At 38.4% G+C, this 15000-nt stretch overlaps 1 protein-coding gene across 1 annotated transcript in view; it reads left to right on the forward strand.

Moving 5' to 3' along the window:
- afdna (afadin, adherens junction formation factor a) overlaps positions 1–15000 on the forward strand; it is a gene marked incomplete at both ends in the record, with an annotated part of 57840 nt that overhangs the window by 14632 nt on the left and 28208 nt on the right. The window contains 7 exon segments of the mRNA XM_034136277.1: positions 2393–2502; positions 2505–2600; positions 5135–5155; positions 7694–7839; positions 8361–8455; positions 8981–9246; positions 12757–12900. Coding sequence (XP_033992168.1) covers positions 2393–2502; positions 2505–2600; positions 5135–5155; positions 7694–7839; positions 8361–8455; positions 8981–9246; positions 12757–12900 — 878 coding nt within the window.

Below are 15000 nucleotides of genomic sequence, written 5' to 3' on the forward strand. Positions count from 1 at the left end.
CACCGGGAGAAACCACATGCTCTTTGGACGCCTCAGCGTTGAAAATGTGGACACTCACAGTGTAACCCTGGTCTTCAGGTTGTTATAAGTAGAGCAGCTGCAACCAGTTTGACTTCAAATCCTTTACAAAGCGAGCTGAAGTGAGAGAAACTGACACTGAGTCGCAGCGGTTTTATTGGTGCTTTCCACATGACACACACACACCACCAGAGAGACTTAAACTAACTGTTGTTCCAGGCAGTGTCAGTCGCTTCTGTCATGATAAATAAAGCCAAATGCAGTCTGTAAGGCTGCTCCAAATGTGGTTTCATATGCCTCTGCTCCGGAGAAAGGAAAGCGTTTAGGACATTTCTTTGGATTTGGGACATTTTCTCTCAAACCTCAAACCTAACTCAAGAGTTCATATTTTCATTTTGACAATATGACACAAAAGTCTGAAGTGATTTCATTCACAGTTTGAATCAAGTTAATTATTGATACAATTATTTAAGTCTTTATAGTTTTTTGAATATAGCTTATCAGTGTTGTTAGATTGCTGATCATTAAAGTTGGATTTTTAAAAAGATTTTCGCTTAATATTTAATTAGGACAATATGACACACAAGTCTGATTTTCTTTTTTACTTCATTCGCAATTTTAATGACGTTAATCATTGATTTAAATTAAAAAGTCTTAATAAATGTTTCTGAATATAGCTTGTCAGTGTTGTTAAATTGCTGATCATTAAAGTTGGATTTTTTTATTTACGCTTTGAAGATGGGATCATTCGAGTTTGAAGCAATTCTACACAGCCACCTTTAATTCTAAAAATAGTTTAATACTAATCATACGAGTGTTTCTTAATATTTAGCTGCAACTGTGCAAAATACTGGGTTTAAACAACAACAACAAATGTATAAATTGAATGTCAACATATCGACATAGCTTCAACATATTCAGTACACTCCTTTACAGTAACTTTGATTTGTACAAAATGTATGATATGTTATATTTTGCGTGTCAACATGAACGAATCTTCAAAATATACAGTAAAGTCCTCTCAGTAACTTCCTATAAACACATTATATTGACATTGTATTTCTGGTGTACCTTTGCTAAACCTACAGCCATATAAGTAAACATTTCTTATGTAATATATTTATCTTTTATGGCATATGCCCACTGCTCCTAGTACTAGACTCCTGGCACAGACTCCTGGCACTAGGATGGGTTAAAAGCAGAGAACACATGTCACTGTGTGTGCTCTGCATGTGTGACCCTTAAAGAGGGGTTCATCCTTCCCATTCTATTCTATTATTTGCTCAGTTTATGTGTGTCATCTAATTGAGTTTTTTTTAAAGGTCAAAGATGGGTTCGGGTAACAGTAAGGTGCTGTTTACACGAGAACGAAACGGGTTGTATCTGCTACTTTTCTCTCGCGTATAGCCCGTTCGTTCACACGAGGCCGCAACGGAACCGCCAAAACGGACCCTGCAAACGATAACGGGTCTGCAACCGGAACGCTCTGGGGGGCCAAACGGCTCCGTGTGTACGCCCTATACGATCATTTCCTGATAACGATGAAGCCATAGCCCCGCCTCTGCTGCTCACTGCTGTAGCATGGTACATGGTAGCATGCTACAGCTCGACCATGCTACAGATGTTAGTGCAAAATCTACAGCTCCTCTACCACAACCATCAGCAACAAGTGGACATGGAGAACTACATGAACTACATGTTGCTAAATCCACCGCGGGGCATAAACAGAACGGCAACCATGGCAAACCTGCTCGGGGGTCTTCTTCGCTGCTTTGGTGTATTTTGTGGCAGTAGAACAGCGGCCACTTACAGGCCCGGCATATGTACTACAGCGTCTCCAGCGGGTCGAGCGGTCTCGTGTGAACGGACACGTTTTTAATTGAGCCGAATGCGTGTGAACGGAAGACTTTTTTGAAAAACGAATTAGGTGCGTAAATGCAAACGTTCCCGTGTAAATGGGGTCGAGAACAGGAACATGTGTTGTCTGGGGATGCAACATGATTGAAGAGAAGGATGAAAGGAATATAAAAGGTTAGAAAACTGTCAAAATAACTATAATTTCACAGGAAGACTAGGGGTCGAGGAATGTGAGAATTGGTTCGGGGTATTTCCAAATATCTGGAACTAACTCCCAGAAACCTGCAGGTCCGCTGCAACTCTGACTACTTTTAAATCCAGGCTGAAGACTTTTCTTTGAAACTATTCACATCTCACACTGCACTGTAACTTTTATTCATGTTTTAGTATCTTTGCTTTTTAATGTTTCTAATGTGTTTTATGCTCTTAGTGTCTTTCATTTTTGTAAATCACTTTGAATTGCCTTGTGTTGAAAAGTGCTACATAAATGAACTTGCCTTGCCTTTCCTCCGTGCAGCTGAAGACACCTTCCTGTCGGCCATCATTAACTACACCAACAGCTCCACGGTTCACTTCAAGCTCTCTCCCACCTACGTGCTGTACATGGCGTGCCGCTACGTCCTGTCGCCCCTCCTACCCGCAACGACATGTCGCCCTCCGAGAGGACGCACAAAGTCATCGCCATCGTGAACAAGATGGTGAGCATGATGGAGGGAGTCATACAGGTCAGTAACACTTCTATTCTCATCTCTTATTGATTTGTTTCAGTCAAGTCAACTTTATTGATTGTTTCAAGTCAACTTTTATTTTACGTTTCCCACAATCCCAAATACAAATATGTATATCCTATATATACACAATCAACAGACACATTTATACTTATGCACACATTAAGATAAAAACACAACAATCAATATATACAAAAAAACAGTCACTTCAATATCTTTGGGAAATGTACATTAGTGCAAGATTACTTTGTTGTATTTGAACATCATGTCATTTGAGCATTATCTCAGTGCGTTATTCTCCTCATAATGCTGATATTTATGTATTTCTTACTGTTTTTGTCGAAGTTTTTTAATTTTTGGTGCTCAATTTCACCCATATTCCGTTTTCCTTACAAACTACGACACATGTAGTTGTAAGATGTGTTTAAGTGTTTGTAAATGTATGTTTTCTGAAGCGTTCTCTCCAGTTTCCTCTATTGTACCAGTCTGTACCTTCTGTCTTATGTTTGTCTACCTGTCATGTGACATAGTGTATGCTAAACAGCTAGCCATGTGCTAATCAATTAAGCTTGTGCTAATAAAGAACCACCTGTCAATAAATAATAACCAAGTAGTTTAGAAAGAATTATTTAGATATTTTACATTTGACTTTTAACGTAGAAATACTTATATTTAATATCTCTGAGTTATAATTAGTGATGCATTAATATGTTGGCATCACTAGATAGAATGAGACCCCTCCTTTAATGGTCACACATGCAGAGCACACAGTGAAATGTGTTCTCTGCTTTTAACCCATCCTAGCACCAGGAGTCTAGTACTAGGAGCAGTGGGCAGCTATTGTATAGCGCCCGGGGAGCAATGGGAGTGAGGGGGGAAGGGGGGTGTCCGGTGCCTTGCTCAAGGGCACCACGGCAGGGCAGGAGGTGAACTGGGACCTCTCCAAGTAGCAGTCCACACTCCATATTTAGGTCTGTTCGGGGACTTGAACCGGCGACCCTACGGCTCACAGTCCAAGCCCCTACTGACTGAGCCACTGCCGGATGTTAATGTTAATATTGCAGTTGGTAAAAGCCGAGCTAATTTGACTACTTTATACACATTATTTATATATAGAAATTCATTTTAATAAAGGCTTCATTTTAAAGTAGTTAAAGTTAAAGTAATTTTAGGTTATTAGTAATAAAGTGCACTCGTGTTTCTTACCTGTGTTGATGATTCCTTTTTCTTTTAAGCTACAAAGCGATAGTATGGATGTTTTGAAGTGGGGTTACAGTATATGAGGTTGTTATCCATAGCAGTGCGTTACCATGCTACCTAAAAATATACAAAAAATACAAAAATAATACACTGACTTGGATAAGTACCCCAAACATCCACAGTTAAAATATTCCCTTAAAGAAATCTCTGAAAGCTTTTTAACAGAACTTGATACATTTGATGGTTTCTTGTCCAGATGTGTTTCTCCGATGACATTCGTCAGTTAAACTGATTCAAGATGTCTTCACGTTTTAAACCATGACCGTGTGTGTGTCGAAGTCTATGTGTATATATGTGACCCCGCTCTATCGAAATCAGTCGGAAGTCGCAACGGCTCATTTAAAAAATAAACGTGGATTTGCGTTAAAAAAACAGTTTTTTCGGGGTTCGGGTGTTTTGTCTTGGCTTTCAGATTATGAAACTTTTATTTCCAAAATCACACGATAAATACATTTTTGAAGATGACAGGCACTCGCACCCTGCTGTTCCAGAGACCTGCTCCCCCTCCCCTCCGCTGAAATTATGAATGTAAGACGTTTAGTAATCATAGATAACACGGCAGGGTCCGTTACAGTTTGTTTTCATCTTATTTCAAATAAACAAAGTCTTGGCTTTCAGAATATTAAACTTGTTTCGGCAAATTCAGATGATAAATACAACTTTGAAGCTTGTGACGGCATAATTACAAGCGGAGAATAACTTCTGTAACTTGACGTCACAGCAGGCATAACAACCAGCCGGTGTTTCTCGTGAGTGTTTTCCCCGGGAAACAAACACAATACACACACACACACACACACACCACACACACACACACACACACACACACACACACACACACACACACACCACACACGCTTCCCCCAGACCAGTGATCCAAACGGAAATATTTTCCCTCCGTACTACTTTGATCATTCGCTAATAACCAATCAGATCGATGGATTCCAGAGAGGAGGAAACTTTGAAGGCCTTTTTCTCAAAATGATGACTCAGTGACAGTCATTATATAATGTGACATATTTTGCTTAATATTTGGAGTACAACAACAATCCTGATATCATTAGAAAGCTAGGAATCTCCTCTTTCCAACTGTGTATACAACTCAAAATGTGTCTTCGGGTCAATGCGACTGATTTCGATGGAGCAGGTCACGTGTGTGTGTTACATGGTTGTTTCCATACTGTAGCTTGTTGACGTGTTTTCTCTCTGTCCTGTGAACGTCTCCTCCTCCTCCTCCTCTTCCTCCTCCTCCTCCTCTTCCTTCCATACAGGAGATTCCTGAAGGGGATCAGGTAGGATAGCACACCATGATACGGCTGCTACAGACTCGTCTACCTCCCTCACTCACTCTCTTTCTGTCTTTCTCTCTTTCTGTCTGTCGGTGTGGGCGACATCGATACAAAAAAACCCACAAATTTGACAGAGCATTTCAAAGGTGTTTTAAGGCTGGGACTATTTTCTGCCTTTTAAAGAAACTTGAAACAAATCCATATCTACTTAAAGGTTATTGTATTTTCTCTACATGCAAGTTCAAAAAGATACTTTAACAAAAAGCCTTTTCTTTACTTGGTGGAGTCAAACTAGGCAACTTTAGTCTTCATTTCAGTCACATTTAATTTAATTTAATTTCAAACGTTTCATTTTTTTTGTTTACAATGATAAAAATAAAGGAAACGTTTTGTAGTTGTATAAAATCCTGACGTTCCTTTGAAGACAAAACGGATCATTTGAAATGTTTTATTAACCCTTAGATGCACGAGTGACGGGACCCTACACTCTTCCATAAGTGGGTCAAAAAGGACCCGTATTAGAATAATATGTGTTTTTATGCAATTTTTCTGATTTTGGTTAAGAAAAATCACTTGTATAATATTTAGTATTATATTTTGGTTCACTATTTATAATTTTAGACATTTCTTTTACATTTTGAAAAATTAATTAATTCCATAGAAAATGCATGCGGGTCATTTTTGACCCACTTGTGGAAGCTTGGGGTAGAAATACAAAAACTACAATTTCTTAAAATGTAAATGTGTAATATATAAATTTAAAATGGCATGATATCCAAAACATGTTTTTTGAGGAATAGCTGGAATATGAAATGATAAAAAAATGTGATTACAAAGATACTTCAAGAAAACCATCTCACCGGGTCAAAAAATACCCACTTATGCATCTAAGGGTTAAATACACAAATCATGTCGCCCAGCCTCACCAACCTCTCGGCTTCCTTCTTTGACTCTCTCTCTCTCTCTCCAGCTCTCTCTCTGCTTTTTTTGACCAGCCCTTCATTGTTGCTGCTGCTTCATTTTCTCCATTCTAACAGAAATGTAAAAATAAAGCCGTAACAATGCGTCCTCCCACAGCTGGAAAACTAAGCAACAATATCAACCTGACTAATTCCATTCAGCTTCCCTGGACCTGCCTGGTACTAAAAAACAAACCAAAAAAAAACACAAACTGAGCCAAACCAAAGCAACCCCCCCCCCCCCCCCCCCCCCGCCCCCCCTCCCCTTCCCCCCCATTTATCAATTTATTGCTCCGTGTTTTAATTCTGGCATCCATTTTGTGTGACATCCCGTCTTCATGCTCCTGCTCAACAGTGTGGATGAGACTCAGGTCGACCTCCTCATTTAACATGTCCCATCATCCGTCTGTGTTTTCAGTGTTTTATCATTTCGTTTTTTGGATGGCTCCATCTCTCATTCTCTGGCTGTGTTATTTTTTTAATGAAGGGTTATTCTTTTGTTTTGTTTGATTTGTGATTTTCAAGGCGGGGATAGATGAGTGCAGGGCGGCGAGCGTCCTTCATTCCTCCCTCTCTGAGTGGCGGGGATGTTAACCAATCAGCTCCTCACACACTGAGCTCCTAGACTGTAGACTGACATGTGGGGCAGCATCAAACGTCTTATATCAAGCGCTCAAATGATTATGTTTTGTTTATTCAATCTAGAAAATCACCTAGTCAAGATTCAGCTCTGCACCTCAACCTCCATATTAAACCAGAAATGGTCATTATCACATGTTGTAGTAAGCATATGAGATAAAGTGTGTTAATTAGTGAGCTTTTAAGCAATTATCACGCATAAACAAGTCCAGTTTCATTGCTTAACTAATTAAACAAGCTGACTTATTTTTAACATACACACATGAGAATGGTGTACATATATTTATTTGAATATTGGCATGACAGTGAAGTGTCAAATAAAATAAAATAACCTTAGACAGCACAGGTAATGTCAAAATTGATATCAAATGGATTTAATTGGGGGGCAATTCTTCAATTTTGTGAGGGATTACTCGCACTAAATGGGAAATAAGAAAGCTCTTAAATCTGCCACAAATGTCCCTGTTAGTCAATCTAATCCATTAAAATTTTTTATTATTAATGCTGTTGCTCGCAGTCTGAATACATGTGTAAGTCTACAGTCTAAACAAGGTACATTTAGTTAAAAAAAACAAGTTATTATAGGAGGCTCGTGTGTGATGACCTGGTAAATGGAGTTGGTGTCTTTTAGGGAAAAGGAGTGGTCACTAATGTCTCTCATAAATACACGTTTTTTGAATTTCGATGTTGAAGAAATGAAGACAGTAGTGACCACTCGTCCTCTAGGCATCTGGTTGGCTTAGAGGGAGGGGTGGGCGGGGCATGAGTCTATCCCTGAAGTAACACCTGCTCCTTCTGGCTGCCACTCAAACAGAAACCCACTTCCTTTAAAAAAAAAAAAAAACTCTTCATCCTCTCCTTTGTCCTGCTGCTCTAACACCCTCCTCTGTGTGTGTGTGTGTGTGTTCTTGTCTTCATGTGGCTGTGGTGACGTACGTTACAGAAGCAGAAGAACATCGCAGGAGCGCTGGCGTTTTGGATGGCCAACGCCTCGGAGCTGCTCAACTTCATCAAGCAGGACCGAGACCTGAGCCGCATCACGCTGGACGCCCAGGACATCCTCGCACACCTCGTCCAGATGGCCTTCAAGTACGTGTGTGTGTGTGTGTGTGGGTGTGGGTGTGTGGGAAGTTCTCAGGGCATATGAGAACTTTATAACTGAGAATATGATAAATCTTATGATTTAAAAATAAATAAATAATAATTTTCTGTATAGTTTTTTTAATTCTGAATGGAAAGAAATTCAAATATACGTGGTTAGTCCTAGGTAACGGTGAGCATGTGAGATAAGAATTGTATAGATGAAACCTATTTTGCTAAAACCCCCAAAGAAATGTGGATATTTTAATTTAGTAATTTAGGTCATCATATGTCTAATCAGGAAAAAATAAAAACAAACTTATATAGAAATAGCTATGCAAGTAATGGCCTCAATATTGCAATAAAGGCACTGCATTAATGAATAATTTCAATGTAAAAAAACAAAAACAAACAGCTATTGTAAAATAGCAACATTTTGATTATAGTAACCATGGTAATATTTGATAGATCTGCGTGTGTTCAATGTTAAAGTATTGTAGTCTTTAACGTGCTGTTATGTGTCTGTACAGGTACCTGGTCCACTGTCTCCAGGCGGATCTGAACAACTACATGCCCGCCTTCCTGGACGACCCCGAGGAACAGAATCCACAGAGACCCAAGATCGGTAATACACACACACACACACACACACACACACACACACACACACACACACACACACACACACACACACACACACACACACACACACACACACACACACACACACACACACTTGTTTCCATCCCTTGAATTAAGTCCATCTGCAACCCTGCATCAGGTTGCTGCAATCAGTTCGATCTAAGTGAATTGTATTCCTTTGTAAACGTTTAGAAATTCTTAAACGGTACATTTTTAGATAAGACAAGAGTCTGATTGTTATGAAAGTATATTTTGATACTATTCTATGCTATTTCTTGGAGCATCCTAACCCTTATGATGGGAAATAGTATTTAAAAAAAGCTTCATTCAGTCAAGGCTACATGCCCACAAACCTGCATGAGTGGCTTTACACAGACACTGGAGTGAGTTTAAGACGGTTCAGAATACACCAGAGAGCGAGAAATATGTTTTTCCCTCAGCTATCTGTACCCCCATAATGTTGTGCATGTATCTGATCTCTCTCTCTCTCTCTCTCTCCCCCTCACAGAGGACGTACTTCACACGTTGACGGGGGCGATGTCGTTGCTTCGGCGATGTCGAGTGAACGCCGCTCTCACCATCCAGCTGTTCTCGCAGCTCTTCCACTTCATCAACATGTGGCTCTTCAACAAGCTGGTGACGGACACAGACTCGGGGCTGTGCTGCCACTACTGGGGGGCGATCCTCCGGCAGCAGCTCAGCCACATCGAGGCCTGGGCCGAGAAACAGGGCCTGGAGCTCGCTGCTGACTGCCACCTCAGCAGAATCGTACAGGTAGGAGGACCGAGGGGACTGGGGAGTAAAGAGAGAGATAGGGAAGGTCATATATTTCCATTTACTTGTATACAGAGATGACACAAGTACACACATCCTTTACTCAAGTAGAAGTACAGATACTCGTGTTTAAAAAGACTCTGGTAAAAGTAGAAGTACTGACTAAACTTCTTTACTCAAGTAAAAGTAAAGAGGCTTTGAAATGTACTTCAGTAAAAAGTACCCATAACTAGCAGCTGTTTTAAAGAGTACCTGACCTCCCTTTATATTAATAGAACAATAATGTCATTGTTAGCTAATGAATGTTTCCATGCTGAACAACGGCAACATGACAACGTTTTCATTGGTCCCTCTTCTTTAGAGAAGACCAGGAAATGATGGATACACGGATCGTGTTCAAATCAATAGGCACGCAATGACTCTAAATAATAATGATCACGCCACCAAACACACATTCAAACTAAAGGAACCAGCCTGTTTGGGAAATGTGAGAAGTAGAAAGTACAGGTATTTGTGTTCAACATGTAAGAAGTAGAAAGTACAGGTATTTGAGTTCAAAATGTAAGAAGTAGAAAGTACAGGTATTTGTGTTCAACATGTAAGAAGTAGAAAGTACAGGTATTTGTGTTCAAAATGTAAGAAGTAGAAAGTACAGGTATTTGGGTTCAACATGTAAGAAGTAGAAAGTACAGGTATTTGTGTTCAACATGTAAGAAGTAGAAAGTACAGGTATTTGTGTTCAAAATGTAAGAAGTAGAAAGTACAGGTATTTGGGTTCAAAATGTAAGAAGTAGAAAGTACAGGTATTTGTGTTCAAAATGTAAGAAGTAGAAAGTACAGGTATTTGGGTTCAACATGTAAGAAGTAGAAAGTACAGGTATTTGGGTTCAACATGTAAGAAGTAGAAAGTACAGGTATTTGTGTTCAACATGTAAGAAGTAGAAAGTACAGGTATTTGGGTTCAACATGTAAGAAGTAGAAAGTACAGGTATTTGGGTTCAACATGTAAGAAGTAGAAAGTACAGGTATTTGGGTTCAACATGTAAGAAGTAGAAAGTACAGGTATTAGTGTTCAAAATGTAAGAAGTCAAAGTAAAAAGTCGTCAGAAAAATAAGTAGTGGAGTAAAGTACTGATACCAGAAACATTTACTGAAGTACAGTAACAAAGTATTTGTACTCCACTACTTCCCACCTCTGCTTGTATATAGACTCTTCTTGCACTATTCCTATTTTATTTGTATTTACTTTCACATCTCAAAACATTCTCTTGCACTATTTTATCTGTTTTATTTGTTCTATGTCCTATATATATATATATATATTCATGTTGCACGGTTGGAGGAGCCTGTGAAGTTTTTCATTGACATATCTACACTGTAGCTAATGTGCATATGACAATAAAGCCTTGAATTGAATATTTAGACATTTATTTTTATAATTTTCACACTAAATATGATTTATCTTTTATAGATTGTAATTTATTCGCAATTTATTAGGTTAATAATAATTATACTTATTTGTTATGATAGCCATATTATCATTATCCTAGTTTTATTTATTATTATTTTATTGTTTTACATTTTTAAAAGATTTTCTTTTATTGCATCGTAAAAATAATTGCTTTTGGGTTTAAGGCAAACAAAAAGCCATCTATTTTTCTCTTATTTTATTTTATACTGTATATAGTATACTGTAATAATGTAAAGTAAATATATATATGATCGGATTGGCAAAAACTTCATAATTTGAATTGACCGCCATTCAAATGACAGCTTTGTTGTCCCCAAAAAGTGGGCGTGGCCGTCATTTTTGCCCGGAAGTGACGCATGTGTTACTCTCATCTATGTAAAGTACATATATGGACAAACACAGTTAATAAAGAAAGTTAAAAAAACAAACAAATGACTTAAAAAGCTCCTGATAACTTGTTGTTAATGGTACGGACTGTATTTATCTGGAACACTCAATCATTTTTACTCCAAAATATAACTAAAAAAGAAACCCTTGAGTTTAAAATGTAAGACTTCAGCACATCTGCTTCCTCTCAGGAGTGTTTGTTGTTTGATCAGATTGGACTGACTCTAAGCCAACTTAAGCAAACATCCCAACATCTGTCGTCAGATTCTGATTATTGTGTTGTGAAAATTCAAGTGATGCGTGAACACATCTGACATCAGAGCCTCGCCTTTTCAAACCAGGGAGGAAAACAAAGCATCGCACGGAAATCTGTCAGAGAGCTATGAAGGATAGAAATGAGACTCAGTTACTTAAAATATGCAAGGCTGGCAAGTTGCTTTACAAAAAACATAAAAATACTAAAAGACATTATAAATGCTACTTTTAAATATGTTTAAAAAGACACAAAATAACTTAAAGGGGACCTATCATGCAAAATGCACTTTTTGATGTCTTTTATACATAAACATGTGTCCCCGGTGTGTCAGGGAACTCACACAGCGTCAGAAAATAAAACCCTCTCTCTTTTCCTCCGTACCCAAATCTCTAAAAACGGGGGAACAACGGAGCTGATCCAGATTTGCGTCCGATATGACGTAATATCTGAAATGTGGACCCACGGCCCTATCAGAAACGTTGCTATCAGAAACGTTGCCCGACTGTTTTGGACGTAATATGGTCGGTGTTTACATTAGCATCGCTAACACTCAGAGCTAACCTGTACTGGAGAGCATGTGTGTGAAGAAGCAGGAAATAAAAAGGAACTCACCTTGTTGTATAACCGGCAAGAGAGAAAGCCTTTGAGCTCCATACTGTTTCAGAAACAATCCTTGATAACCCATGATATGGCGTTTCATCACGGCAGTATTTAGTTTAGACAGTAGCTGCCGGGTCCCGCATGAGCTCAGACCCCTCCTTTTTTTTTTTTTAAAGCTTTCTACCCCAAATCAGCACTTTTGAAACAGGAAGTGAAATGGAGGGATATGAGGCATGGCTAGAATGGGTGATCTGTTTGGTATTTTGAGCAAAACACTTCATAGACATGTTTTTTATATATTCTTATATATCTGAGACCTATGCTATTGCCTAAAAATAGCATGATAGGTGACCTTTAAATAGCCAAGAGAATACAAATTAAACCAAAATGTAATAAAATAAGTCAAATACAAGGATACAAATTAAAGTAAAGTTTAAGATCTAAATAGTTATTAGATTGATAAAAGTCAGCTGGAAAACAGAAGAATAAGAAAAAAGGATTTCAGAATTTATAGTAAAATAAACGATAACTTTTCAAATGCCATTTTTTATTTATAATAAGGATTTTTATTTAAGGATTCAACATTATTTTTTATTGCAAAGACAAGGAATATGTTATGGGGAAAGAAAGGATACAAAATAATGTCAAAAATACAAGGCAAGCTATGCATTCATATTCTGTACTCTCTTGATCTTAATGATACTAGACAAGGCCTAAAATATACAGACAATGTGTAAACTATATAAAAGATATGTAGCTTATTTAAAGTGTTTTTTTCCCCCTGTGTTTCCTCCAGGCCACCACGCTGCTGACGATGGACAAATACTCCATGCAGGATGTGCAGAACATCCACAACACCTGCTTCAAGCTCAACTCCCTGCAGCTGCACGCGCTCATGAACAACTACCACTGCGCTCCAGACGAGCCTTACATCCCGCCCGTAAGACTACAACACTGAACACGCTCAAAATATTCAACTCATGCTATATAATCCAAGCCCCCAGGAAGTGCGCCGGACTCTGAGGAAAATATTCGTTGTGGCCAAACGGCGGTACTACACTTCCGTATCAGTCGCTGGGCCCGGAAAGACTTTTTCCCCATTGACTAACATTGGGAAAGAGACATCTGTAAATCGTTGGATATTTTTTTTAAACTAAATAAACTACCCAGTATGAACACTTGTATAGCCCTTATTAAAAACATTCGGTCCTCAAGTTGTAAAATGTGCTAATAACGTTATTCTAAGAGTTATTGTCCTCTGCATTATGAACGCGGATCTAACCCACGGGACCGCGCCGCCCGGCACGTTCATGTGACGTGTTCAGTACTACATGAGTTGTACCTTTACCCATGGACGCACAATAAGAACGGATTATATGATTATATGAATACTTTCGTGACGTTTCTCTCTCTCAAAAGTTGGGCCATTTTGTCTTCATGCGCCAATGAGCAACTCTCATAGGAATGAACGAGGCCCCGCCTCCCACGCTGTATCCAGTTCTTATTATACATCCATGATATAACCCAATCCAATCCAACTTTATTTATATAGCACATTTAAAAACAACAGAGTTGATTAAAGTGCTGTATAAATGCATTTAGACAAAACAAATGTAAAAGCACGAGACAATAAAACAATACTTGTAGCCACAGACTGAAAAACTCTCATACACGATGTAAGAACATTTTAAAACACAAACACGCTTATAATGTCTACACTTTAATTAGAATGAGTTATGTACACACCATTTTGATGTAACATAGCGCCTGCTTTACTCTAGCTGCATCACCTGCATCCAGCAGAATCATATGTGGATCATTTGTTAAAAATCTGTAAAAGAAAAATCCACTTACTTTTACATTTCTGTATCTTTTGAAAGCAGCTTTTTTTTTGATATAACTAAGGCAGGAAATGTCATACCTATGTAACATATTTTCAAGGTTATTTCCTTTTCTGTAGTGAAAGTACTTTGGACATACAACGTAATAATCAAACACTGTAACAATGCAGCATTTCCATCTCAGTTAACAATAGCCAGAGTTCAGCCATTTAAACATAATTAATGTTAAATTAATCATTCATGAGGAGTCTTTCATACAACCCAGAGATTGAATACATAATCAGGGTGTCGGCGGGGTCTTAAAAAATATTAAAAGTTGATAAATCAATTTAGCGAAAATGAAGGCTATTAAAAAGTATTAAACGGCATTTCCCAAGGTAATACATTTTGTAGCTTGTTTCCAATAAGTATATGAATTGTCCAAAGAGGTTGTATTCTACAGTCTGCCTGAATGTAATCATTGCGTAGGTGTGTAGTGTGATTCTGTGTAGTTTATTTATGGCATCCCGTTGGATGTGACGTCATCTGAACAGGACATCGCACGCTCACTGCTTGATAGCGCGCGAAGGTCCGTTTACGCCGGTTGTTAAACAACATCGTTATGGGGAAATGCAAGTCTGCGTCCAAATGGTTGGAAGATAAGGAGGAAGGACAATCAATACTGTATATAGTAAATGTGAGGTAAAGTGTGTCGCCAAGGTAACCGGATAAAACTCGAAGTGGCGATGAGGTCTTAAAATGTATGGAAAGGGTCTTAAAAAAGGTCTTAAAAGGTCTTACATTTGACTTCAGGATTCCTGCATACACCCTGGTGATATATATACAGATGCTGTGGTTGGAAATATGTTCCAGACCGAACAGAACAACAGTGTGTTATATGAGCCAAGAAAAACATTTTAAACAACAACACACACATTTAAAAAGGATTTTACTTTCCACAACAAAGATGTTTTATTTACAAATCTCTCATTGGCCTAAAGAGGGCGCTACACTTTAAGGTCAGAAGGGAAGAAGACCTTCTTTTGAAACTCTTTGTACAATTCTGTCATTTCAGTTCAGAGTCTTGAGGCAAACTTTAGATGGCAGTAGAACAATTGCACTTTAAGTCAGCTGTTATTAACACATTTGTTTGCACAGATGTTGGAAAAAGCTTCATTACATTTCCCCGGAGCTTCATGTGTAATGAACCAGCCTGTTGT

The sequence above is a fragment of the Trematomus bernacchii genome, unplaced genomic scaffold (genome assembly GCF_902827165.1).
Source record: "Trematomus bernacchii unplaced genomic scaffold, fTreBer1.1, whole genome shotgun sequence".
Classification (NCBI taxonomy): Eukaryota; Metazoa; Chordata; class Actinopteri; order Perciformes; family Nototheniidae; genus Trematomus; species Trematomus bernacchii.